Below are 23,579 nucleotides of genomic sequence, written 5' to 3'. Positions count from 1 at the left end.
AGGCCATCAACGTGGGGTTCTCAGCGGTCTACAGCACTAGCACCATAAACAACGAAGACATCAAGTTACGGTTGCTCAAAAGCGCCTGGCCTTTACTCTTGTCCGGCCATGTCACCTCTCGAGAATCATCACCGACGAAGGAACAAACTCCGGTTCAACCCATACGCATTATTTACCCCCCATTACCAAACCAACGAAAGATCGCAAACAAAACAAGCCACACAAATCACGTAACAACCCCCACCGCTAGACCTTAACCCACAGACCCAGCACACCCTTCGCATACTCCACGATCTCATCACCACCGAGCTTACTCTCTCCGTACAGCCTATCGACGAAACTAATCGGCACCTCGCCAACCGAGTACCCCGCAGCTCTGGCGCGCACCATCATCTCCATCTGGAAGGTATAGCCTTTACTCTGGGTCTCCGCGATGACACGGTCGAGGACATGCTTCTTGTACAGTCTGAAGGACCCCGTCAGGTCGCTCACGCCGGGCTGGAGCATGACGGTCGCGAACAGGTTCGCGCCACGCGACACGAGCTTCCGCTTCAAGTCCCAGCCGTAGACGCCGCCGTCGCCGGCATACCGCGTGCCCGTCACGATATCGAGGTCCCGCGCTTTCTGGAGGGCGATGAATTGTGCGATGAATTTAGGCTTCGGGGGAACAGAGTTAGCGGGGCGCTGGTAGATAGGGTGAGGGGGGAGGGTGGAGGAAGTACGTGGTGCGAGAAGTCGGCGTCCATGATGATTACGAAGTTTCCGGTCGCGAATTGGAGGCCATGGACGTAGGCGGTTCCGAGTCCGAGCTTGCCCGCGCGCGGCTTGAGCAGGATCTTGTCGGCGCCGTAGACATTCACTAGCTGTTTCGCGACGTCTTGCGTACCGTCCGGTGAGGCGTCGTCGACGATGATGAGCTCCCATGCGAGGTTGCTATACCTAGTGTGTTAATGGAGGTGGAGAGCGACGGGGGAGGGGGGACGGACTGCTCCGTGAAGGTTCGGTTCAACAGCCAGGTGATGATTGGGATGTTCTTGCGTTCATTGTACGTTGGGATGATGACCGAGTACTTGTCGGTTTTTATGGGTGCCATTGCTGCTATTGTTTGTCGTGTGTGTGGAACGGTACGTGAGAAAGTTGGTAGAGTTGGTGGTAAAGAGTGTTGATCGAAAGGAGTGTCGGGTTGGAGCTGAGGTGGTTAGTGAAGCGTGTCGTCAAGGAGGTGAGGTGGTACAGATCAGAGCATCGCTACCTAGCCCCAGGTACCTCACTCGGCACGCCTAGCTCCATTCCACCTGCCCCAGTAAACAAATTTCCAGTCAAAATAACCTCGGACAAAAGGTTCCGGAATAGATAGCGAATAGCCGCATGACCCTCACCGAACTGGCAACCATGCCCTTACACGTCCACCACAACCTATTGCTATGGCCGACTTCATTGCTGGGTACCCACCGTCGCCCTCTGCCCTCACTGTCCCCGAGCTAACATAAATCCCCAGCTACATCTCCGGCGCAGCGGGGATCCTCCTCGGGAGTCCCTTGGACATAATCAAAGCACGGCTACAGACGGGCACTTTCTCCAGCACCTCCACGTACACGTTCAGCACGCCGCTGTCGACGCTGCGCGGGGCCACGCCACCACTGCTGACCTACGGCGCCCTCAACGCCGTCCTTTTCACGGCGTACAACCGGTCGCTGCCATACCTCCCACAAACGCTCCCCGGGATCTTCACTGCCGGCGCCCTCGCCGGGCTCGCAACCTTCACCATCTCCGCGCCCACCGAGGTGATAAAATGCCGAGCGCAGCTGTCGGCGCAGCACAGGTCCTCGGCCGCAGTGGCAATGGAGCTGCTGAGGGCGCACGGGATTCGCGGGCTGTATCTCGGCGGCGTGGTCACGGCGCTGAGGGATAGTATTGGCTACGGCTTCTATTTTTCCACTTATGAAGCGGTTAGGCCGGCGTTTGCGGAGCCGGAGGGGCAGCTGGCGATTCTGGTGGCCGGAGGCGCCGCCGGCGTGGCTACGTGGGCGAGTATTTACCCGCTGGATGTGGTGAAGACGAGGGTGCAGACGCAGGTTTTGGGTACAGCGGCGGCGGCGGCGACGGAGCGGAGCTGGTTGCTGGGCGCCCGCGCGGGAAGAGCGTGGCATGGTGGGTTTGGCGCGAGAGAGTGTGCGCGGAGGGCGTGGAGGGATGGCGGGATGAGGGTGTTCTTTGACGGGATGGGGGTTTGGTGAGTCCCCCATTTGCTCTACCTACTAACGATGAATGAGAAAGGATAGTACTGATGCGGAAAATTAGCATGGCACGAGCTTTTTTGGTAGGTTGAACATCCCATCCATTCTCACTTTCCGCAGGAAACGGTCGATTGACACTTGGTGACGCCACAGGTAAACGCAGTACAGGCTTGTCCCCCCACTCCTCCACTCCCCCACTCCCCCACTCCCCTCACCCCTCCACACTCACTGACTCGAGACCAAAACAACAGTGGGCAATCTACGAGTACATTATGCGCCAGCTGCGCACAACCAGCATCTCCCTGGAAAGCAGCACACAAGTACATCAGCGGCATCATTCATGAATCATGATGGTATCCTGAATGGGCGCGCGCGCGGGGCGGCTACCTATCGGAGTATCAAAAGAGCAGAAAATCAGACCACTTTTTGACTCCTTTGACCAGTGAAGTTTCATCATGTGTGACGAACGGGTGTTGCAGACCTCGGGGTTCCGATTCCCCCCCTCATGAAACGGCCCGAGCTAGATATCCTCTAAAGGAAGGAAGGCTGTAGGTTCTCGGCAGGGGAGCAATGTTACAGCACAACAATCTTCATCCCCCACTCACGATTACCCATGATGATAAAACGCAAGAAAGATGGCAGACATGATTTGGGTATCCCTAAGAAAATAATAAACCCCTAAAGTAATGCAGCAAGGAAAAAAGAAAAAAGAGATATCGCACAGGATTCAAGATATATCAGAAAGAACAAAAAAAAACTCCACAGCACAAACTTCACTATCCGCATAAAAAACTTTATGTAAAGGTTGACACCGTGAAAGAAAAAAGAAAAAAGAAAAATCGCATTGAATCATCGTACACCCCGCGGCTGTTTAGACCCTAAGCAACGTTGCGTACTAGTATACACACCCACAGAGACCCGTCTAGAAATTCTCCTTGCCCCTACAGAGATGAAACCGTTAGCACACTGGCCGCGGAAGCGGAGATAAGATAAGGCGAAACATACCAGACGAAAGAGAATCCCGGCTCCGAGTACTGATTACACTTGACGTGCAATGTTGATCCCAAGGCCTTGGGCCCGCAGAAAAACACACCGCACTCGGCGGGCTTGTGGATCGAGCGGATGCTCTTGAACACGGTGTCCCAATTCGGCCGACCGAAGTTGGTGGGCGCACGCAGTCCAGTGATGGCATCCTTCTCGGCGTTCGCGTCGTTGATCATGATGTTGGTAGCATCATCGGGTTTAATCTTGGCTGTGAGGTAGGTGTGGATTTCGATCAAGTGACCAATATCCTGCGCTTCGATGGCCAAAAGAAGCGAACGGAACCACTCGAACGAACCAAAGTCTCGGCAAATCCAAAAGAAGTATACCTTGTGAAGCCTAGTCTTCTTCTGGGGGTAGTTGCTCCTGTACCAGATACTCTTGAGGATAGATGCGAAAGGAGTAACACCGATACCGGCACCGACCAGGACAGCGACCTCGTATTTGAACACATCCTCGGAGGCACTTCCGAACGGTCCGTCGATGTAGACCCTAGGCAGAACTCTGCGGATGGCCGGGTCGACATCCTCCTTGGTGTTCTTGTCCACTCCAATGATCCTAGACTCTCTCCTGTTCCGCTTTGCGTCCCTACCGCTCTCCTCCTTCTTCTCCAAGTTGCACCCTAGCGTCTTTCCGAGCGCCTTGGTAAAGTCACCAACCATGCGGACATGGACCGAGATGTAGTCCTCCTCTGGGGCACTCGTGAGAGTGAACGGATGGTACTGCCAGATGGAAACCTCGGGGCAGCACAGGAAGATGTACTGTCCGGCCCTGGCCGTGGTGCGCTCCTTCATGATCTGGATCTCGACGACATTGCTGGGATGTTCGATGACTTTGCTGATGTACGTCTGGTGCTTTCCCCGGATCTCGCGCCAAGTCCTCTCGCCCAAGTAGAGCAGGCCACCCACCATCCAGAATTTCCAAAAAACTCCGATACTAGCGCAGAACGGGGCCCTGTCCGGCTTGATCATGCAGAACGAGCCGTGGAAAGACCAGAAGAAGAAGAAGACCAGGAAGAGATGGTGAATATACCAGAACCTCTCGAACTTCTTGCGCTTGGGCCCTTCCAGGGCGGTGATTGCCATTGCCATCAGACACGTCAACATGATGTATCCCGTCCAGCCTGGTCCCGAAACAAAGTTGGCTTGGAGCCAGCCGACAAAGCCGAGCTTTTGCTTGATGGCGAGCTGCGCGAAGTTGTTCCAATGAGCGATGGTGTGAAGCCAAGAGAACAACACTATTGACCATCCCGTCACTAATATGAAGTCAGCTACGTGTGCTCCTGGGACAGTCGGGATGGGGTGGTAGTCACTCTTGTGAAGAGCAATATTCTTGTCTGTCATCAGTTAGCTAGTGTTCACGGTAAAATTTGAATGAAAACTTACCGAAGGGAACAACTCCATTGAGGGCGGTTTGTCGGGCCATCGAAATCAGGTTGCGACATACAGCTACCACCAATCAGCATCTATCGCTATTACACTTGTAGAATGTACTCACGGAAGAGAATGAGTGCAGCATCGACATGGAGAACCAACGCGGCCGACCTCGCTATAGGCAAAGTGACACCAAATGTTGCTCGCGGCCCGACCAGATTATCCTGTCACACGGCATCAGTACCGTATGTGCATTCGATCACAGGAACGGGCAGCCAAACTTTTAACGAATAATGGATGAAGCCAAATCCGAACACCAGCAGATGCAGTAGTATGAACACGCCGATGAAGCTGCAACCACATTCATTAGCACGGGACACAAATAAGCAAGCCGTAACAAGAGCACCCACATCCTCCGATATCCCTCGTTCACCATCCAGCGGTCAATCTTTTGTCCCAGTGACAGCGTCTTCGAACCCGAGTTGACGATATCCGCTGCGCCCATTCTGGTGGCTAGAGCTGGCCATCGAGACCTCTCGGATTGCGAATTGAGCGATCGATTAGACATTTCCATTGTGCTCATCTTGTTGTGATTCTTTGCGGGCGCTCGGCGCTCCGTCGCCAGCTGTTGAACGATGTATTGGTGGGTGGAAAGGTAGGTAGGTAGTTGGTAGGTCGTTGGTAGGTAGGTAGGTGGTGTGTTGTCGGAGTTGGTGTTCAGGACCAGCTGAACTGCTGTTGAACGGTTGTCGAGAGAACTAGTAGCAAGCGGCGGTGTTCTTTTTTATTCTATTCGGAAACGGCGGAAGAGGATCGTACGATGTTGGTAAGTTGTAGTAAGCGCGGCGGAGGAGGAGGAGTAGTGGTAAGAGGAGGAGGGGGGGGGTGTGGGCAGCGACGGGGGGGTTTCTGATTCTTGTTGGTCGTCCGTCGGTGGAGGTCCGCTTCGTGCCAAAGAAAGGAGAGCGGTAGATGTTGCTTTGCTTGTTGCTAGCTGTCGGTATTGCCCACGCGCAAGAAAGACGCTTCGGCGATGCACGCTGGCGGGACGGCCTTCACGGATATTTAGAGTAAGAACGAGGGACAAAGAAGAAGGTGAAAATGCAACGCAGATATGGAAAAAACGCGTATCCGGGGAGGAGGAGGGGAGGCGGGGGGGACAAGCTGCAGCAGCGGTTGGAACGCTGCTGTGAGTGGTGGGACGGTGTATGCTTGTTGTATGCTTGGATGCTTGCTGAGTGAGTTTGTATGTAGTTTGTATATATTCCCAGAAGGGGGGGGAGGAGGGAGGAGAGAAAAAGGTACGGAAGCTGAAGGCTGAAGAGATCGGCTTCGCGTGCTGAGTATGCAGGCAGGCAGGTAACTACGGTAACAAGTAACTACGGTTGCTACTCCTGCGCCACGGTGCTCCCTGGGAACATAGAACATTCTACTTTACACGCGGCCAGGGGTACTTCGTGGTGCATAACCAGAATCCCCATCACAGAAAGTCGGTGTCTGCAGATCGAGAATACTTCAGACAGACGACGTGCCAAGCTGGGCACGAATGGCCTGATTCTTTCATCTTTTTGACGTATCCGAGCCCCCCGCTCTCTCCTTCTCCTTCGTTATTCGCCCCACGCATCGTTGCTGGAACCGCTGGCGATTCTCAGCGTTTATGCCGTCAGTCAGTCAGTCAGTCAGGCCACAGGGGCAAGAATCACTCCGTTTCAGCCGGCCCATCTCGAAACGCTTCTGCCACCAAGCCGAACCAACCAATACAAAGCTGCCGCTAACTAGAGCAGACGCTTGGACGCTAGCCAACCAATTGTCGAATCTCATCTCGTCCCATGCCTTTCGTCTTCCAGAGTCTCGGATGCCGTGGACTGGGAGTGGCTCCAGTGTAACACTCGTTCTCGCCCGTGTGGCATGTGCTGGTAATCAAGCTTTAGATATAGGTTTATCAGCACTCGTACCTGGATATATATCTCCGTGTGGGGTGATGGTGGCGGCGGATAGGCTAACTCCCCAGCATGTATCAACCCCACGGAGGAGTCGGATACATGGTTTCCTCCCATCTCGCCCACCGTAGGCCGGCACGGTGTCGGATTCCAGTGTCTCGCATCAGATCTTGCCGCGAGGAGTAGGGCTACGGCACGCAGAATCCGGATACATCTTCAAGTGTTGAATACCGTAGGGTTCTGGCACCGAGAAGGAAGCAACGGCCGCTCCCGAAAGATCTGTACGTATGTACGAAGAATTAGTCAGCTTCGGTCAGACGCGGCGGCTAAGACGGAACCGCATCAACACGCCTTGCAAGACTCCATACGGACCACGGTACGTATGATTCGGCTGCGGATCCTCGCGTAGGTATAGTATCCGCGTAATCGTCCAAGGGAATCGATACCGTGCCGTATCGAGTGTCCGAGATGCCGGTGCGGAGCACGGTTACCTATCCAGAAGCCATACATGCGGTAGCTTCGAATATGTGTAGCCACGCTGTTCAGCTGGAATGCATGCGGATATGTATACAACTGCAAACGAAGAAGCATGACAGCGGCAACTATACCCGTCCTTCTCACGCCATGTCGGCACGCATCCGGGTTGTGGGGTTCTCGGTCATAGGCACCGTAGTTATCATTGACGAAACTCTTAACGTGACAACCTCAAACGTGCTGCTGCTTCCGGGAGAACGGCTTGCCTGGTCCCCCATAACGACCCGGTTCTTAGGACGAATATTTTGACGAACCACGAGGCGGGTGGATAACATTCCGAAGCTTCGAAGCTTCGAAGGAAAGAAGGAAAGAGCGGTTGCGGATGCATACCGCGCTATCATAGTTAGGGGACGCGGCAATGCGCCGCATGTCAGCCAGGCAGAGTATGCACGAAAGCTAATAGTTACATAGCACTTTGCCACTTTCTTTCTCGCCCAACCATTCGTTGGTACCGGGTCGCGCTTAAATTCCACCATGCAGTACCCAGAGCCCACCAAGCTACCAAGCTGCCTCAGCTGGGTCCGAATAGTTACCGGTATCCGAGTACAGAAAGAAGTACCCCACTTTTCCCCGCGAGATAGTTAGTGTGCACCTGTCACAAAACGCCACACAGTTTTCATCCCACAGCGGAACCAGACTGCTATGCATCAGAGTGTAGAGTATGTACTTTCATTGTCAGAGTGTATGTACTTTCATTGTCAGAGTGTATGTACTTTCAATGTCATAGTGAAGCACTCGTTACTTCCACGAGTGACACCATATGTACAAGCTCAGAGGTAACTCAGAGCGCCTCGGTAGGCACACTGACCGCCTCCTTACTCTTGGTGATTTCCCTCGAGCCCATATCCATCTTGTTTTCCAGAACCCAGTCCCGCACCTTGTCGAAGTTTCTGCACCGGTGTGTGTTCGAGAAGTCGGGGAGGACGTGCTCGCGGCCCTCGACCCAGGAGTAGGTGATCACCGCTTCCACCACCAGTCAGCTGCGCTCGAATTTTCCAGCCGTATAACCAGAACAAGAACAACAACTTACAGACGTCGGCGTCGCACATGATCTTCTGCCTGAGCACATCGATGCAATGGTCGACATGAGTCCTCAACATGTCGGGCGGATCCCTCCACGCGATATCAATGTCCTTATAGTAATCGGCGTAGGTGTACTTCCTAACCAGGTTGACACAGTGCAGCTGGTGGAACGCATCGACGGTGCCCAGATAGTCGCTCGAGCCCGGGAAGGTCGCGGCGGTGGCGGACTTGTTGAGGTGCGGGATGGCAGCGGCCGGGATGCGGATGAGGTACAGCGGCACGATGGCGTTCCACGCCTCATCGATCGCGGGGGTTGGCGCGCCCTTGTACGGAGTCTTCACCCAGGGGCCCGAGCTGAAACGGAGGTTCTTGTATTCAACTTGGTCCCAGAGGGGAGCTGCGGAGGGGCGTTAGTTTGGTTAAGTGATGAGGAGGTGGGGACGTACAGTAGATGTGCGAGCGCTCGTCGGAGTCCCACTTGTGTGGATGCAAGGAGCCGGGAAAGCTGGCGTACAGGCCCACGAAGCCGATGGTGTAGGCCATGATGAGGAGACCGTGGACCATCCATGGAAGCTTGGATATCTTGAGAGGACAGGCGAGCAGCCTGGAGGAACGGGTGGGGGGAGTGGGCTCCGAACCAGTATCCTCTAAACCAGCGTCCTCCGCGCCGGGAAGGCGGGAATAGACGTGGGTGAGAGGAATACTCTCTTCTTCGTCCGCGGCCATTGGAAGGTTGGTGTCGTTTTGTCGATGGTAGTGGTGTAGATGAAAAGCTGATATGGTGGGTTCTAAAACAATTTGCACCTACCATCAATCTTGGAAACATGGCGTCGCTGGCCAGCCTATACCACCCGTTCTGAAATATTCGCATAGGTTAATGCGAGGCAATCGGCGATGAAGTCAAACTTCGTCGTCACTAACGTCGACGAGGCTGTCATCAAACATCAAACATCAAGTTTTGTTTTCCAAGCCCCGTCCGCTCGTTTCGGCGATAGCTGTGAAAACCTCCAGTATCCTCCAAGCCGGCGTCCTCCCCGCCGGGGATGCAGGAGGAAGCGTGGGTGAGAGGGATACTCTCTTCCTCGTCCTTGGCCATTGGAATGTTGATGTGGCTTTGTCTATGGTGGTGGAGAGAGATCTTCAGTTTATTCACATGCAGCCCATCTAGACTACGAGCCGTCGCACTCCTTTCCTGCCCACTCTGTCCGGACGGACGTTGACACTTCGTTACCAGCCAGCACGATGTGGCACCGCTACCTGCAAAACAAAAAAATAATAAAGAAAATCGCACCAAGAACATATCACTGCATATCCTTATTTCCTACTTCATCGCACCGGCTGCAGACACGGTACCCTGCTGGGCACTCTTGCTCTGCCTCCGATGCGATGCTTTCCTCTTCCTCCTCCTCCTGCAGGTCTGGTGGAGGCCAAAACAATTCGCACCTGCTTGTACCTTAGAAACATGTCGTTGCTGAACAGCCGATGCCATCCGTCCTGAAATCTTCGAGCGGGTTCCTGCAAGTCAATCGGCGATGAAGTCAAACCTCGTCGTCACTGACGACGACGAGGTTGCCATCAAACATCAAAAATCAAGTTTTGTTTTGTTTTCCACGCCCTGTTTGCCCGTTTCGGCTATAGCTATAAAGCCCTCCAGTTCCCTCCATCCATTCTCTTCTTACCTACCATCCATCATCAACAACTTTCCCTCATCTTCGACATCTTCCTTCATCTACAATCCCAAATCTCACTCATTAATCCTCACCAACTCAATCATCATGCACGCCTCCAAGATCCTTCTCATCCTCGGCCTCGCTATGATGGCTTCGGCTGCTCCTGCTCCCGTTGTCAACGGTGAGTCTCATTCCATTCGGCCCGATCGACAAAGGTACTAAATACTATATCATACATCAGGCGGTGTCAAGGCCGGTGGTGATCACGTCACTGCTGGTGCCGATATCGATCCTGCCAACGTCAAGTTCTACTGGCGTCGTGATGGTATGTGGTCCGAAGCTTCGTTTATACCGGTATGGACATGGCTAATAAAAGATAATAGGAGGTGACGAGGTCGACCAGTCTGCTACGGCCGCTGATCCTGCCAACGTCAAGTTCTACTGGCGTCGTGATGGTTTGTGATCCCAAGCTTCGTTTGTAACGGTATGGATATGGCTCATACTTGACAACAGGAGGCGACGACAAGGCTGCCGCGGCTGCCGACCCTGCCAACGTCAAGTTTTACTGGCGCCGTGATGGTGTGTGATCCCAAATTTCGTTTATATCGGTGCGGACATGGCTCATACTTGACAATAGGAGGTGACGAGGTCGACCAGTCTGCTACGGCCGCTGACCTTGCCAACGTCAAGTTCTACTGGCGCCGTGGTGACGACACCGAGGAGGCTGGTGGTGCGGACCCTGCCAACGTCAAGTTCTACTGGCGTCGTGATGGTATGTAATCTCAAACTTCGTTCATATCGGTACGGACATGGCTCATACTTGACAATAGGAGGTGACGAGGTCGAAGTGTCTCCTATGTCCGCTGACCCTGCCAACGTCAAATTCTACTGGCGTCGTGATGGTGCGCATTTCCTATTCTTCGCTACATTATGTGCATGGCTAATACAAGGCAGCAGAAGGCGACAACAAGGCTGCCACGGCTGACCCTACCAACGTCAAGTTCTACTGGCGTCGTGATGGTGCGAATTTCCCATTCTTCCTTACATCCAATCCATATGTACATGGCTAATACAAGGCAGCAGGAGGCGACGCCAAGGCTGCCACGGCTGACCCTGCCAATGTCAAGTTCTACTGGCGTCGTGATGGTATGTGATCTCAAGCATCGTTTACATCAGTATGGACATGGCTAATAAAAGACAGCAGGCGACAACAAGGCTGCCACGGCTGACCCCGCCAACGTCAAGTTCTACTGGCGTCGTCGTGACCAGCTTACCGCCGCTTAGTTCGATAAACGCGCTGTTTCGGTAGCGTGGTGTGTACACATGGATCTGTAGATATTACTCAATAAACGTACATACTACCTATATCTAGAAGCGTGGGCGATTCATGAGTCGTTCGGTATTGTGATCCTCTACAACGCCCATCGAGTCTCTCGAGTTGTGTTGTTCCATCCGATGCTCTATTACATATGCACTCCTTGGGGCAATGTCCAGAGACCCAGCCGTGCCATCTTCCTGGACTTCTTATAGTAGAGTAGCAGCTGGGTGAGCTGACTCCAAGGAGTATGTAATCATAGAATCGCCAAGAAGATACTTCCCTATCCCACCGGTAAATCTGCATCTCCACAAAGAACTTCTCGTACGGACATAAACCATGACCACACTGCAGGCCAGTCGTGGAGTCCACTCCGTCGCATTCGCTAAACAAGCACCCGCCATGCCATCGTTTTGACATCTCGCCATTATCCATATTAACATCGAAATTAGAATCTATCTTTCTCCAGGAGGTACCTAGAAGGAACCCAAGCAGCTATGTACTCACTCCAGCAAGGACCTCCTTTTCGTAATGAATCCCGCCGTATTGGTCCTCGAGTCGCAGGAGGAATATTCCGGCTACCATTGCCGTCGATGTTCCATCTCCCTCCCTCCCCTTCCCCGGATGATCACTATACATCACTCGTCAGCCCACGTGGTGTTCAGGCCCCAGGGTCATACGCCAGGCGCTGAGGCGGGCCGGGTCACCAGTGCTCCATTTTTAACTGGCTCCTCCACAAAGCTGAAGTTGAACCCCACCTCCTCACCGCTCAGTGCCTCCACGCACTGCAGACGCACTCCGCCTCGTGTTGGGGCGTTCGTCACGCTCGAGGCGAAGCTTCTCGCGCGGTGCATCGCGTGTGCCAAAAACAAGTCGAAGCGCCGCGATGAGTTGCCGAAATCATATGTAACTACTGCAACATAGTGATCCTCTCCCCGCACTCATCGCAGCTGATTTGCCCGTGCCTGCGTGTCTGCCTGCTGCTCGCTGCCAAGTGCCCACTGCTCACTGTCGCTCTCCTTCTTCAGCTTCACCACACAGCTGCCCCATAGTACTCACCTAGTAATAACTATCCGCCTCCGAATAGCACTCACAGAGCCACAGCCAGAACATTCTGCGGCCTGCCACCGCCTCGGAGTGCTCCCTATCCGTGTCCGCCGCCGCTCAGCCACCTGTGCATTCCACGCTCTCGGGCTTCCTCTTGTTTGCTATCCGAAATTTGGCCACCCAGAACTCTCTAGTGACGCGGCGTCGAACACTACCGTCATACCCAGAGCGGCAAGGGTCTCTCTCTAGAGTTCTAAACCACCCAAACATCCAAAAACAACAACCCCCCAAATTCGGTACATGGGCGCCCCAGCCCAGTAGTTACCCCGCCCCCAGCTTCAACCGCGACACAACAATCCCGAAAGGAAGGCTTCCTCCTCAAAACCCGCCTGTCCCGCTCCCCCGCCCACCGACTGCTCAACCTTCCCTTCTTCTCCAGTGCCGCCGATCTCCTGTGCGAAAAATATAAAAAAATACCTCTTAATAATCAGTGATATCGCCCGCTCGCTTCGTTGCCGGCTTCCGTCCAGCTTCAACAATGGCCTACGCCGGTCCTCACCACGGCCATCCACAGCAATATCCGCAACAGCAGCAGCAGCACCACCACCAGCAGCACCAGCACCACGGCAGCTATGGTTCTCAGGGCAGAGGTATGTTCTAGATGGTTTTGGGCTCATCGCCATCCACCACGGACCCCTCCCGTCGGCCGCGCAAGGATGCACAGCTAAACTGCTTTCGATACGCGGCTTTAGGAAGAAATAATGGAGGCCATACACAAGCCACTTTCTATCCTGGCAGAGATGATTACATGATGCCTGAGCTCAACATTGTCTCTCCCGCTCCGCAACGGTTTGTTCTTCTCCTTTTTGACTCCTTCTTTTCCTCCTTCTTCTCCTTCTCCTCATCCTCTCCCTTCTCCCTGCTTTTCTCCCCAGTCGCTCCTTCCACTCCTTCTCTCCACTGTCCCGCTCACACTCTTTTTTGCCCGTTTGCACTGCCTTTTACTCTCACTCTTGCCTCGTTGCTAATCCCGCCACAACAGCATCATGCCGGAGGTACCTGAGCAGATCACCGACAGCCTCGAGCACCTCGAACTGGAGGTGAACAATAGTCGCGGCTACCACCAGGGCGGTGGATACCAAGATCAATATGCCCCTCCGCGCGGAGCTGGAGGACGACCGGTCAGCGAAGACCGCCGTTCGTCGTACCACTCCTCGATCGCAGACGACTACCTGGCGCGGTTCGACGGGCCCCACGAGCCCTCCCCCTTTCCAAGACTGATCAACCCCGGTCAGCACATCCCGCCGTCCGATGAGGAAAAGGAAGCGCAGATCGAGGGTGCCCGGATGGATGTGCTGTCGTCCAACGACCCGGAGATGCAGCTGGTGTGGGCGCAGGATGCGTTGAACTACGTCGAGATCGCAATGAACTACTACACGCGGATTGCGGATCCCCCCGCGCGGCCGCAGACCCCGGCGTTGGAGCACCAGATCAAGACCGACGCAATCAACGTTGTGAGCTTTTTGGCCGACCAGCACCACCCTCGGGCCGAGTTTATGAGGGGCAGTTGGTTGGAGTTTGGCAAGTTCGGCTTCCCGGTGGACAAGAAGGAGGCGTTCAGGTGCTATGCAAGGGCCGGAGAGAAGGAGTATGCGCGGGCGGAGTACCGGATGGGTATGCAGTTTGAGAACTCAAACGAGCCCCAAAAGGCAATTGCGCGGTACGAGCGTGGTGCTCGCTTGGGTGATTCGGCTTCCAACTATGTCGGTAATCTAGCAACCTTAATTTGTTGGTGGTACTGACGTTGCGGCAGCGGTTGGGAATGATGACGTTGCTTGGGCAGCACGGCCAAAGGCAAGACTACCGAAGAGGTTGCGAATTGATCCGACTCGCAGCAGAGCACGCAGACGAGAACGCCCCGCAGGGTGCCTACGTCTACGGTATGCTCATCGCTCGGGAATTACCCGGAATCGACGTTCCTGAAGGCTATCTGCCGAACGACCTTACTTTGGCGAGGGAGATGATCCAGAAGGCGGCATTCCTCGGATTTTCGGTAAGTTGCATGGGCTTCCCGCAACCTTAACCCCCTTACTGACAACCTGCCTTATAGCGTGCCCAACTCAAAATGGGAACCGCCTATGAGCTGTGCCAGCTGGGCTGTGATTTCAACCCTGCACTGTCCATGCATTACAACGCACTTGCAGCGAGACAGGGAGAGGCGGAAGCCGAGATGGCCATCAGTAAATGGTTCCTGTGTGGTCATGAAGGAGTCTTCGAGAAGAACGAGCACCTCGCCTACGAGTATGCTAAGAGAGCGGCTTCGAGCGGTCTTGGGACTGCTGAATTCGCCATCGGTAACTTCCAATAGCTCCTTTGGAACTCACACCCCTACTGACACGGAAAGGATACTTCTACGAGATTGGAATGTATGTCCAGGTTGACCTTAAGGAGGCTCAACGTTGGTATGCAAAGGTAAGCAGGAGCAGCAGCATCGTGTTTGTGCTCGTCGTCTGGTTTCTGACGGGTTTGTAGGCTGCCGAGCACGGTAACAAGGACGCTACCGGACGTATCGATGGTATCTCGAGATCAAAGACGCTTTCCCGGAAGGACCACGAGAACGTTGCCGTTGCCAAGATTAAGTCTCGCCACGGTTCCATGCGCGGAAAGAACCCATTGACCGAGAGGCGCCAACAGCAACAGCACATAGCGCCTACCATCGAGGAAGTTGACATGCCGGACCCTTTGAATCCTCAACCCGGCCAGTACAACTATCCGCCTCCGAACCAACACCAGTTCCCGCCTAGGCAGGGCTCGATGGCGCCCCTAAACACGAGTTTCATTCGAACAGACGATGCGCCCCAACACGGTATGTCCTATGGAGTCCAATCCGCCATTGTCCCACATGATGCCCACCCCCATGGAATGCCCCCTCGTGGAATGCCCCCGCCTGCTGGAACCTATGGAGCCCCCCAATCTGCCATTCTCCCTCCCCGGTCTGGAACGGCGATCCCTTACCCATTGAGTGATCGTCCAGGAATCTCCAACAGCCTTGGCCCTCGGCCTTCATCTGCCGCTGGATATGGTCCTCAACCTCGTCCACTTTCTGCTGTTCGTCTCGCTGACAGGCCTTTCTCTATAGCTAGCGGACCCGGAATGATCCCTCCCGCCGGAACGTATCCTCCACGCGCAGGAACCGCAATGGGCTCGATGGGCGGTCCCGGACCGAGCGGGCCCTTCAGGAAGCCCTCTGGCCAAGGACCCGCGCCCGGACCTCCGATGCACGGTCCTGGTAGGCTGCCACATCCTGGACGACCGGGACTTCCTCCTAACTCGGGATCAGATGGATACGGCGCTGGACCGGAAGGCAAACACCGTCCTCCTCCGGTCGATGTCGGATTCGAAGCGCCCATTGCCAACGCACCGAGATCGCCACGACCCCCGAGATCGCCTGGCCCCGGAATGCAACAACCTGGACGACTTCCCGTCGGTGGTGCTAACTCTCCTTCCGCTCCTCTTAGTCCGTTGAGCCCCCGGCCTCCTGGAAAGCCGATGGGTTTGCCCACCTCGCCTTCTCCCAGCGGTAGCCCATGGGCGCCTCCGCCACAGCCACAGCAACAGCTGCCTCGCCCCTCAACCGCCAATGGCCCCCCGGCGCCCCTGTCACACACCGAGCCCAGCTCGCCTGAGCCTGCGCCACCTCCACCCGTGAAGGCGCAGACGGCACCCGTCAAGGCGCCTATGAGCGGAAAGGGACCCAAGACGTTCGAGGAGATGGGAGTGCCCCAGCAGACGAAGGAGCAGGATTGCGTACGTCTCATTATCTCTGTTCCTCCATTAATGGCTTTTGCTAACATTGAGTAGGTTATCATGTAAAAGCGAGTGTTTATAAAAGGTTGCAGAAGATTTTTGGCCGGCGAATGGGTTTGTTTTGCTATGGGGGGGATTTGGAACGGTGGTGGAGATTGGAAGAGGAGAATGATCGTAATATAGACAGGAGGAGGTTGTGTTTCCTTGTTCAATTCCATTCCCGAAGACTTATTTTTGGCTTGCGAGTGGGGATTTTCTTTTTGTACTCGCTATGGGATTTTTTTACTATTTCTAATCTTTTTTTTTGGCGATATACCATATATTGCTTTACCATATAAACCCATACACTTTAGCCCGACAAGTTATAGAATACATGTTGGCGTATTTACCGAGAGTAACGCTCGTGAGAGCTTAGAAGAAGGTTGTGTGATCTAAAATGGTGGATGCCTCGGTTTTTACTGCACCGAATGCTCGTCATACTTCTAGAACATCATGGCTACGCATAGTTACCGACGTCTGATCGGCGGAACCCGTTGTCAAGCTTTATGATACGACACCCTGCACCCTACCACCTGCTACCTAGCATTGCACCATCACCACCTCCGTGGCCCATCGACGCAGCTATCTACACCGCATTGTAACGCACACGACGAAGTTATCTAGAGTATCCACACCTACCAAGCTACACGCGACAATTGCCCTTACCTACTATAGAGTACCATGAGCTCCCCGCCGCCCGCCGCGCCCGCCGCGCCCGACGCGCCCGACGGGCACCCTCCCATGCACCCACGCACGCAAAGCTACAGCTCCCTCCCCTCGCTGCCCTCCACGCTGACCTCCGCGCTATCGTGGACGTTCAAGGCTTTGACCTCGCCGTCGACCTCGCCACCCCTCTCCGCACCCCTTCCCGCCCCCGGCGCCGGCCTCGCAGCACACACCCGCCCCTCCCCCTCGCCGCCATCACTATACACGCCCCCGGCGCTCCCGCCGCTCCCCGCGCTGCGCCTGCCGAGGGACCGCCTGCTAAAGCAGGCGCTCGCTGAGGAGATACGGCTCCTCCTGCCGCCGAGACTGCAGCTGCATGAGCACTGGCACTGTGTTTACGCGCTGGATATCCATGGTGTTTCGTTGGGGACTCTTTATTCTCGGTGTTCTGGTGGTGGAGGGGGTAGTGGGGGAGGGAGTGCGGGGGGAGGAAGTGCGGGGGGAGGGAGTGCGGGTGGAGGGGGTGGCGGCGGAGGTGGTGGCGGCGGAGGGAGTGGCAGTGTAGGCTTCGTGCTCGTTGTTCGGGACTCGCTGGGCGGGGTTGGTCCCCCAGAACTCGATGTAGAAGCCCGGTGCTAACGCCCCTACATAGATCTTCGGCGCTTTCGTCAACGAGCCGCTGCGGCCACGCCACGGCTACTACGGCACGGGCGAGTGTTTTTTGTGGAAATCCCGCCTTCTCCCATCCCTCCCTTCTTCCTCACACCCCTCCTCCCCCAACACCGAGACCCACCTGAGTTTCCAAGCCTTCCCCTACTCAGGCGTGAACGACTACATGATCCTGTGCGACTGGAGCTATGTGAGCATTGGCGGGGGCGACGGGAAGTACGGGCTGTGGCTGGATAGTACCCTCGAGAAGGGCGTCAGCGCGTGTTGTCCCACATTCGGGAATGAGCCGCTCAGTGAAGATGTGGGTGGTAAGTTTGAGGTGCTCGATGTCGAGGTTTGGAGGGTGGGGGGTCATTGATGTGAGGTTGTGGTATGGGGTCTTTTTTGATTGGGGTTTGTTCTTTTGGGCTTTGTTCTTTTGGGCTTTGTTCTTTTGGGCTTTGTTCTTTTGGGCTTTGGGATAGGTGGTTTAACTACGGGATGTTTCCCTACTAGTAGATCTGTTGATTTGATTTTTTGGTTTTTGGTGTTTTGCGGTATGTTTATTTTATTTACGAATACTTTTCACGTACTTGATTTCATACTTGAGCATAATAATCGACTCTTCCCTCCGCCAAAAAAGGATTCTGTAGCTGTAGCTGTATCAAGTCGTCATATCATATCGTAGCATTTCTACTCTAAAAACAAACCAAACAAACTCAAAGCTCGTCCTTCACCTCCTCCTTCTTAACTTCCTCCTTCTGAACCTCCTCCTTCTTAACCTCCGCCTCACCCGCCAAATGCCCCGCCCTCACCCCGCCCTTCCTCCTCGCCAACTCAGCGACCTCACTATCATACGCGGTCCACTCGGGCACCTGCCTGCGTGCCCTATCGAGCTTCGGTTCCTTCGTCATCGGATTATTGCACAGATCGATTGTCTTCGCCGTCTTGAGGCTCTCATCACTGCACCACGTCTCGCACCACAGCCAGTCCTGCGGGAGGCTCTTTATCGGGATGGCGGACTGCATATGGTTCGGCAGGTCCTGGTCGAGATTCGCGAGCGACGCCGGGTCCGCCGACAGCTGGTGGTACTGCTGCCGCAGCCGGTCGCCGGCTGCGAGTTGTCGGAAGCGCACAAGGTCCACCACGTATAGCGCCGAGATGTGGTACGGTGCCCCCTGTAAAAAGGTCTTCCAGTACCCTTGCTTCCAGAAGCGGAAGCCTTCGATCTCCGAGCGCGAATCGCACATGGGCGTGAACCCGTAGGGAGCGCCGTCCAGGTCCAAGGTCACGAGCTCGTGCAGGTCGGTGCGAACGATTTGGTCCGCGTCCACGAAGATTACTTTGTGCAGGTCCAAAGGGAAGAGAACGTCTAGGAATAGGATCTTGTACCCCCAGATCTCGCGCTGTTTTTCGGTCTGGGGGCGTAGCCAGTGCGGCCATTTGTACGTTACTAGCTCGTATTGGAAGTTGTATTCTTTGGCCATTATCGGAATGAAATCCTAGTTTTTGTTAACAGAGGAAATGAAGGGAGGGGGTGGGTGTAAACGGACCTTGAACGATGGCGAGAGGAAGTTCTCAATGAACCAGAACTTGACTGTGTGGTTCGTATTCTTCATGACGCTGAGCATCATGATCCCCAGGAAGCGCTCGTAAAGATGTCCACTAGCAACAGAGAAGATATTGATGTCGGCCTGCGGCTTAGTTTCGACCACGTCGGTGGTGGTTGCCGAATGCAGGATTCCACTGAACCACTTCTTCGCGGTATCGACGGGTCCCTTAGCGGTCGGCGGTTCGAGCACATCCTCGTCCTCCATGCCCGGGTTCCTCGACATCTTCGGGAACAGCGTGGCGCCCTGGAAGCTCATGAGTGCGATATCGGAGTCCTCGCCAGCCGCTCCCTTAGAACCGAAGCTGTCGATCTTGAAGATCTCCCTCGACCGGCCCTCCTTGAGCCGCATGTTCCACATTCCCGGGTTGGCTTTGAACTGGAAGTACCCGAGGTTCGCCATGATGATGGTGTCGGCGAAGTGCGGTTCCTTCTCGGTTCCCAGCACGAGCTGCGCGCCGCGTGGTGGCTGCCCCTGGGCGTCACGCGAGTGCCCTTCGATCAGGATGTTCTCCAGCTCGTAGGTCGCTTCGATGTCGCCGCCGCGTAGTCGCTCCTTAAGCGATGCCAGCTTGAGGTTGTCGAGATCGTGGACGGACTCTTTCGGAGTGACGAGCCATGACGGCGGCACATCCATCGACAGCGACAGCAATGGCTCCTGGGGAATATTTTCGAACCGGGCACGTGGACCGGTGAGTTGTCTGGAAGCACGTTAGCATATCATATTGCCCCCACGGATTCGGAATACCACTTGCCCAGCAGCATCGAACTCCGGCTTCGAGTTGAACACATGGCGATAGAACCGTTTCACGGGCAACTCATTGATAGTCTTCGCGGGGTTAAGGAACATCTTGAGGTGCACACCATGCATCTGCGACAGGGCCTTCAGGAGCGGAATCCATTTCTGCGCGGTCTCGCTAGCCGGATCGATCGCGGCGACTATGCGGATCGCCGCGGTCTCGAGATCCCCCAGTGTGATGGCAGTGTGCTCCCCTTTCAGCACCTGGTTCGGAATATCGGTGCGAGCCGCGTCCGGTGCCTGGAACAGCCCCGACGAAACCTCCGAGGTGGAGGTCAACGCCACCAGACTGGTAAGCGCCGCGTACCCCAGATGACCATTCTTCAGCTTGGCGACGACGCCCAGTTCCGCGGCGGCCTTCAGTACCGGCTTGATCCGCTTGGCGTGCTCGTACTCCAAAAGCTGCTTGAAGGCCGGTCCGTCGAACGGTTCCTCGCGCGGAATCGGGCCGATAACTCTTCCGTTGACGATGATGGCCTTCTGCCCGGGGGCGATGCCGAACGTGTCCAGAAGCGGCCTGCACTCGACCCAGAACTTGCCGGCGGCGAGGTGGTCGGGATACGACCAACCCTCCTGCTTCGCAATGCCCAGCAAGGTGTCCGGGACACCGCCTTGAGAGTCCAGACCGGCGAACCCCTTCTTCGGGTTGACTTCGGCCATCAGCTCGCGCAGAGTCTCCGGCGTCAGGAATCCAAGTGCCCGGAGCTGGTAGAGCAGGCTGGAAAGCGACGGCTTCTCGGTGTTCAATTCCGGGTTATTGATGAGCATCAAGCTGACACCGGCCTCGGCCGTCTGCAGTTCCACCGCTCCAGCGAGGAGGTCATAGCCGTCTTGCTCATCGAAATCGCCAATAACCCAGACGCTAGCCTCGGCGGTGCTGTCGGACTTGTCGGTATCGATCCGGGGCAGCTGTCCAAACACCTTCTTGTTATCCTCCATGGCGGCAGCCACGTTGATGACCTTAACATCGGCCTCGGACTCGGGGAAGATGTGGGCGTTGCGGCGCTTAGCGGCCCCGTTCAGCATGACCTCGACGAAGTCGGTGTCCTCGTCCGCCTCGTTCTCGTACACGTACCGGGCGGCAACCATGACATCGCCCTGGAGCTTCTCGCTCATGGCCGAAGACCAGTCGTCATCCTTCGGTACGGGCTGGCCGTTGACGAACAGATGGGGCACCGACCCCGCGTTGATGCCGAGTCGGTTGTTCCATTGCTTCGACTTGTAGATTCTCTTCTTGAGGTCCGCGTCGGCCAGCGCATCCTCGAGGGACAGCACGGTCTTTTCGTCACGCAGCTTCGCACCCGCCTGAATGCCGTCGAAGACAGATTTGCTCGGCTTCGAAAAGTCGTTGTTCTCGAGGACGGTGTCAATGTACTTCAGTGCCGTCTCGAGCCCGTAGCGATCCGCGAGGTAGTACACCACCTTTGCCTGGTCCGCCGACTCGCGGGTCTTCGTCAGCGGGACCAGTCCGAACCGCAGAGCGATCTTGCGCTGGATGTAGATGCGGATGTTCCGCGAGATGAGCGAGAGATCGTCCTTGTCGGTAAAGTCGACCGGCAGGACCAAGTTGTGGAGGTTCTTCCTGAGGGGATGCAGTTGGCCGGGGAAGACGCGGCGCAGCAGCATGCTGGGACTCTTGCTCCACTCAGCGTACCGTGCATCCTTCTCGAGGTCGTTCATCCAGACGATCACGTCGCCGCCCTCGACGTCGTCCCTGTAGTCGAACCGCTGGACCTTATCCTCCTCCTTCGCCTGGGTCAAGATGGAGTGGGTGAGCAGGCGGATCGCCTCGGACGAGTCGAGGCCGAGGTAATTGAAGCCATTGATATTCTTCCGCTCGCGCCTGAGGTGTTCTAGCAGGGCAAAGGCCGTCATCTGCGACTCCTCCATCTGCAGCCCGTTGATCCAGATCAAGTTCTTTCCGGGCCCCGCAAACATCTCCCAGTTTCCGCGGAGCTCTTCGGTGACATTCTCATTGACCTCGCTGGCGGCGATGGTGGCAGCGTGTTTGGGAAAGTCCTGCACGAGCCGCTCCAGCGTTGCGAACGGATCCTTGGAGCCCATCACCACGCTCGCCGCTTTGTAGCCGAGCCCCGCGAGATCCTCCTTCTGCAGCGGCTTGATGTCGTGCATCTCCGAGTCCTCAAGCCCTCCCAGGGACTGCTGCGCGGCGGCGGCGGCTGCGGCGGAACCCTTCTCCTCGACGACCTTCGGGTCCTTGGAGCCACCCTCAACATCGCGATCATCCATGACCATATAATCCGTCTTCTTCAGCACGAGCGACACGCCATATCCACTGAGGACGACGGGCCTCTCGCTGCGCTTCACCGGCGGTCTATACCTAACGCGATACGAGACATGACCGGCCTTAGCATACCTCACGAGCCTCTCATGATGCTGCCTAAACTCCGGGGCCTGAATATCGGCATAGAGTATCGCCGCGGGCCGTCCCTTCACCGTCTCAAGCGCGCGCTCAAACGGCAGCGCCCTGTCATCGTTCGGAAACCGCTGCTGCCCAATCACCATGTCGCCGTACTCCCCCTCCATCTCGCACGTCTGCTTCGAGCTCCACAGCACCCACGCGGCGCACGCAGGATCGAACATCTTCCCCATGCGCGGGACCAGCGAGGTTTCATAGTAGTGGTAGTGCGCCTCGATGCGCGGCGCAGCGGCGCGCAGCGATAGCGCGAGGTTGAACGAGGAGAGGTCCGCCGGGTCCAGAAGGAAGCCCGCCGCTTGCGATGTGCGCAGGAACGAGGTGTACAGCTCGTGGTCGCTCGTCGTGTTTGCGAACGCGCCGGAGGCGATCCGGTCGAGAAGTGGGAAGTACGAGCCGCTGTGCTCCGACGCTATGGTTTCTCTAATGCAGAGTGGTCACTCAGCTTTCTACCGCGCGCGCATCACGTATGAGAGGGCACCTACAGCAGCTCGACTAGGAACGGCGCACCGTTCCAGGAAGCTTTGAGGCCGACGCTGACGGCGGGAGCTCCCGCGGCGGCGGCGAGAGCAGCGGTCGGAAACAGGAACTGTGCGATTCCTAGCAGCAGCAGCGCACTCACCCCTCCTCCTCCTCCACTGCCTAATCGTCGTCGTGGCCGCATTGTGTTGTGTTTGGGCTGGGGATTGAAGTCGTGGGTGTTCGTGGCGATGTCGCATGGATCGAGATTCGAGACGAGAGAGCTTGAAGTCGAGCAGCTGTGACGCGCGAGCTCGACGCCAAGGAGGCCACGATCACCAGAACGGAAATAGACCAGCCGAGTCTGGGGATGCGACGCTACTTTCTACGGTAGATTCCGTGTCGGCAACTACGCGAGGACGTGGACGTGGACGGGTGAGAGGTGTCAAGACTCAATGCCGGATGCAATCGTCAATGTGTTTTCAAGTCTCGATGCCATGATGTGGCCTGCCGATATCGATCATGATAGTTAACTGATCGATTGGGGTGTGGATGTGGACGTGTCACGTTTACTCAGTCCGCTCGCTCACTCCGTCAGCCAGTCCCTTCAATCCCTCAAAGTGTCCCAACCACCAACTTCCAAGCTCCCTCTCACAGCCAGTCCTCCGACAACAGCAAAATCCGCCAGCCTTCATTCTCACTTCCCCCCACCCTGCCTGATTCCTCCTTCGCCGGTGCAAACATCAAATGTGCTCACCGTTCCCCCGCTCAATCCGACCAAACACGCACAGAAATAAAAAGCCTCGCTCACGAACTCACTCACGAACTCTGTCCTCCCCCTCCCCCGCCAGAGAAAAAAGCGACAGTCATCGTCATATATGCAGCTCGCTCCCGTGCATGCGCCCGTGGACCACGCACTTGGGAATCCTATGACG

The 23,579-nt window shown here is 55.8% G+C and overlaps 8 protein-coding genes across 8 annotated transcripts; 4 read left to right on the top strand and 4 right to left on the bottom strand.

Annotated features, from left to right (window-relative positions):
* Window positions 1-88: 88 nt before the first annotated feature.
* Window positions 89-1,244, bottom strand: BZA05DRAFT_238668 (nucleotide-diphospho-sugar transferase). Its single transcript, XM_051479883.1, has 3 exons — window positions 987-1,244; window positions 723-933; window positions 89-657 (listed from the first exon to the last, which is right to left on the bottom strand). Exons 1-3 carry the CDS (start codon window positions 1,091-1,093, stop codon window positions 247-249), a joined length of 729 nt encoding a protein of 242 aa, XP_051341680.1. The 5' UTR covers window positions 1,094-1,244; the 3' UTR covers window positions 89-246.
* A 1-nt stretch (window position 1,245) lies between these two features.
* On the top strand, window positions 1,246-2,880 carry BZA05DRAFT_238677 (mitochondrial carrier domain-containing protein). The gene is made up of 5 exons (XM_051479884.1): window positions 1,246-1,444; window positions 1,499-2,233; window positions 2,302-2,320; window positions 2,391-2,405; window positions 2,489-2,880. Exons 1-5 carry the CDS (start codon window positions 1,425-1,427, stop codon window positions 2,579-2,581), a joined length of 882 nt encoding a protein of 293 aa, XP_051341679.1. The 5' UTR covers window positions 1,246-1,424; the 3' UTR covers window positions 2,582-2,880.
* BZA05DRAFT_238691 (ferric reductase NAD binding domain-containing protein) lies at window positions 2,703-5,470 on the bottom strand. The gene is made up of 6 exons (XM_051479885.1): window positions 5,062-5,470; window positions 4,933-5,002; window positions 4,776-4,875; window positions 4,664-4,726; window positions 3,243-4,614; window positions 2,703-3,178 (listed from the first exon to the last, which is right to left on the bottom strand). The coding sequence occupies exons 1-6, from the start codon at window positions 5,232-5,234 to the stop codon at window positions 3,160-3,162; spliced, it is 1,797 nt and encodes a 598-aa protein (XP_051341678.1). The 5' UTR covers window positions 5,235-5,470; the 3' UTR covers window positions 2,703-3,159.
* Window positions 5,471-7,906: 2,436 nt separating this feature from the next.
* BZA05DRAFT_334278 (uncharacterized protein) lies at window positions 7,907-8,549 on the bottom strand (the record flags this gene model as incomplete). The annotated part of the gene is made up of 2 exons (XM_051480722.1): window positions 7,907-8,088; window positions 8,156-8,549. Coding segments are annotated over 2 exons (576 nt in total), but the record flags the coding sequence as incomplete, so codon positions are not given.
* A 1,374-nt stretch (window positions 8,550-9,923) lies between these two features.
* BZA05DRAFT_443028 (uncharacterized protein) lies at window positions 9,924-11,102 on the top strand (the record flags this gene model as incomplete). Its single annotated transcript, XM_051486819.1, has 9 exons — window positions 9,924-9,999; window positions 10,060-10,143; window positions 10,202-10,273; window positions 10,332-10,397; window positions 10,456-10,590; window positions 10,649-10,720; window positions 10,773-10,838; window positions 10,899-10,964; window positions 11,023-11,102. 9 exons carry the CDS (start codon window positions 9,924-9,926, stop codon window positions 11,100-11,102), a joined length of 717 nt encoding a protein of 238 aa, XP_051341676.1.
* Window positions 11,103-13,029: 1,927 nt separating this feature from the next.
* BZA05DRAFT_391404 (uncharacterized protein) lies at window positions 13,030-16,381 on the top strand. The gene is made up of 7 exons (XM_051482972.1): window positions 13,030-13,943; window positions 13,994-14,233; window positions 14,291-14,534; window positions 14,585-14,652; window positions 14,713-15,262; window positions 15,320-15,987; window positions 16,042-16,381. Exons 1-7 carry the CDS (start codon window positions 13,227-13,229, stop codon window positions 16,051-16,053), a joined length of 2,499 nt encoding a protein of 832 aa, XP_051341675.1. The 5' UTR covers window positions 13,030-13,226; the 3' UTR covers window positions 16,054-16,381.
* Window positions 16,382-16,767: 386 nt separating this feature from the next.
* On the top strand, window positions 16,768-17,719 carry BZA05DRAFT_333832 (TLD-domain-containing protein; the record flags this gene model as incomplete). Its single annotated transcript, XM_051480703.1, has 3 exons — window positions 16,768-17,155; window positions 17,243-17,292; window positions 17,345-17,719. 3 exons carry the CDS (start codon window positions 16,768-16,770, stop codon window positions 17,717-17,719), a joined length of 813 nt encoding a protein of 270 aa, XP_051341674.1.
* A 168-nt stretch (window positions 17,720-17,887) lies between these two features.
* On the bottom strand, window positions 17,888-23,120 carry BZA05DRAFT_238607 (UDP-glucose:glycoprotein glucosyltransferase-domain-containing protein). Its single transcript, XM_051479882.1, has 4 exons — window positions 22,671-23,120; window positions 19,705-22,608; window positions 18,894-19,650; window positions 17,888-18,842 (listed from the first exon to the last, which is right to left on the bottom strand). The coding sequence occupies exons 1-4, from the start codon at window positions 22,847-22,849 to the stop codon at window positions 18,060-18,062; spliced, it is 4,623 nt and encodes a 1,540-aa protein (XP_051341673.1). The 5' UTR covers window positions 22,850-23,120; the 3' UTR covers window positions 17,888-18,059.
* Window positions 23,121-23,579: the final 459 nt, after the last annotated feature.

Source organism: Tricharina praecox (genome assembly GCF_024521635.1).
Source record: "Tricharina praecox strain CBS 144465 chromosome Unknown BZA05scaffold_6, whole genome shotgun sequence".
NCBI lineage: Eukaryota > Fungi > Ascomycota > Pezizomycetes > Pezizales > Pyronemataceae > Tricharina > Tricharina praecox.
Note: the sequence above shows the minus strand (reverse complement) of the source record. Positions and strands in the feature narration are given on the sequence as shown.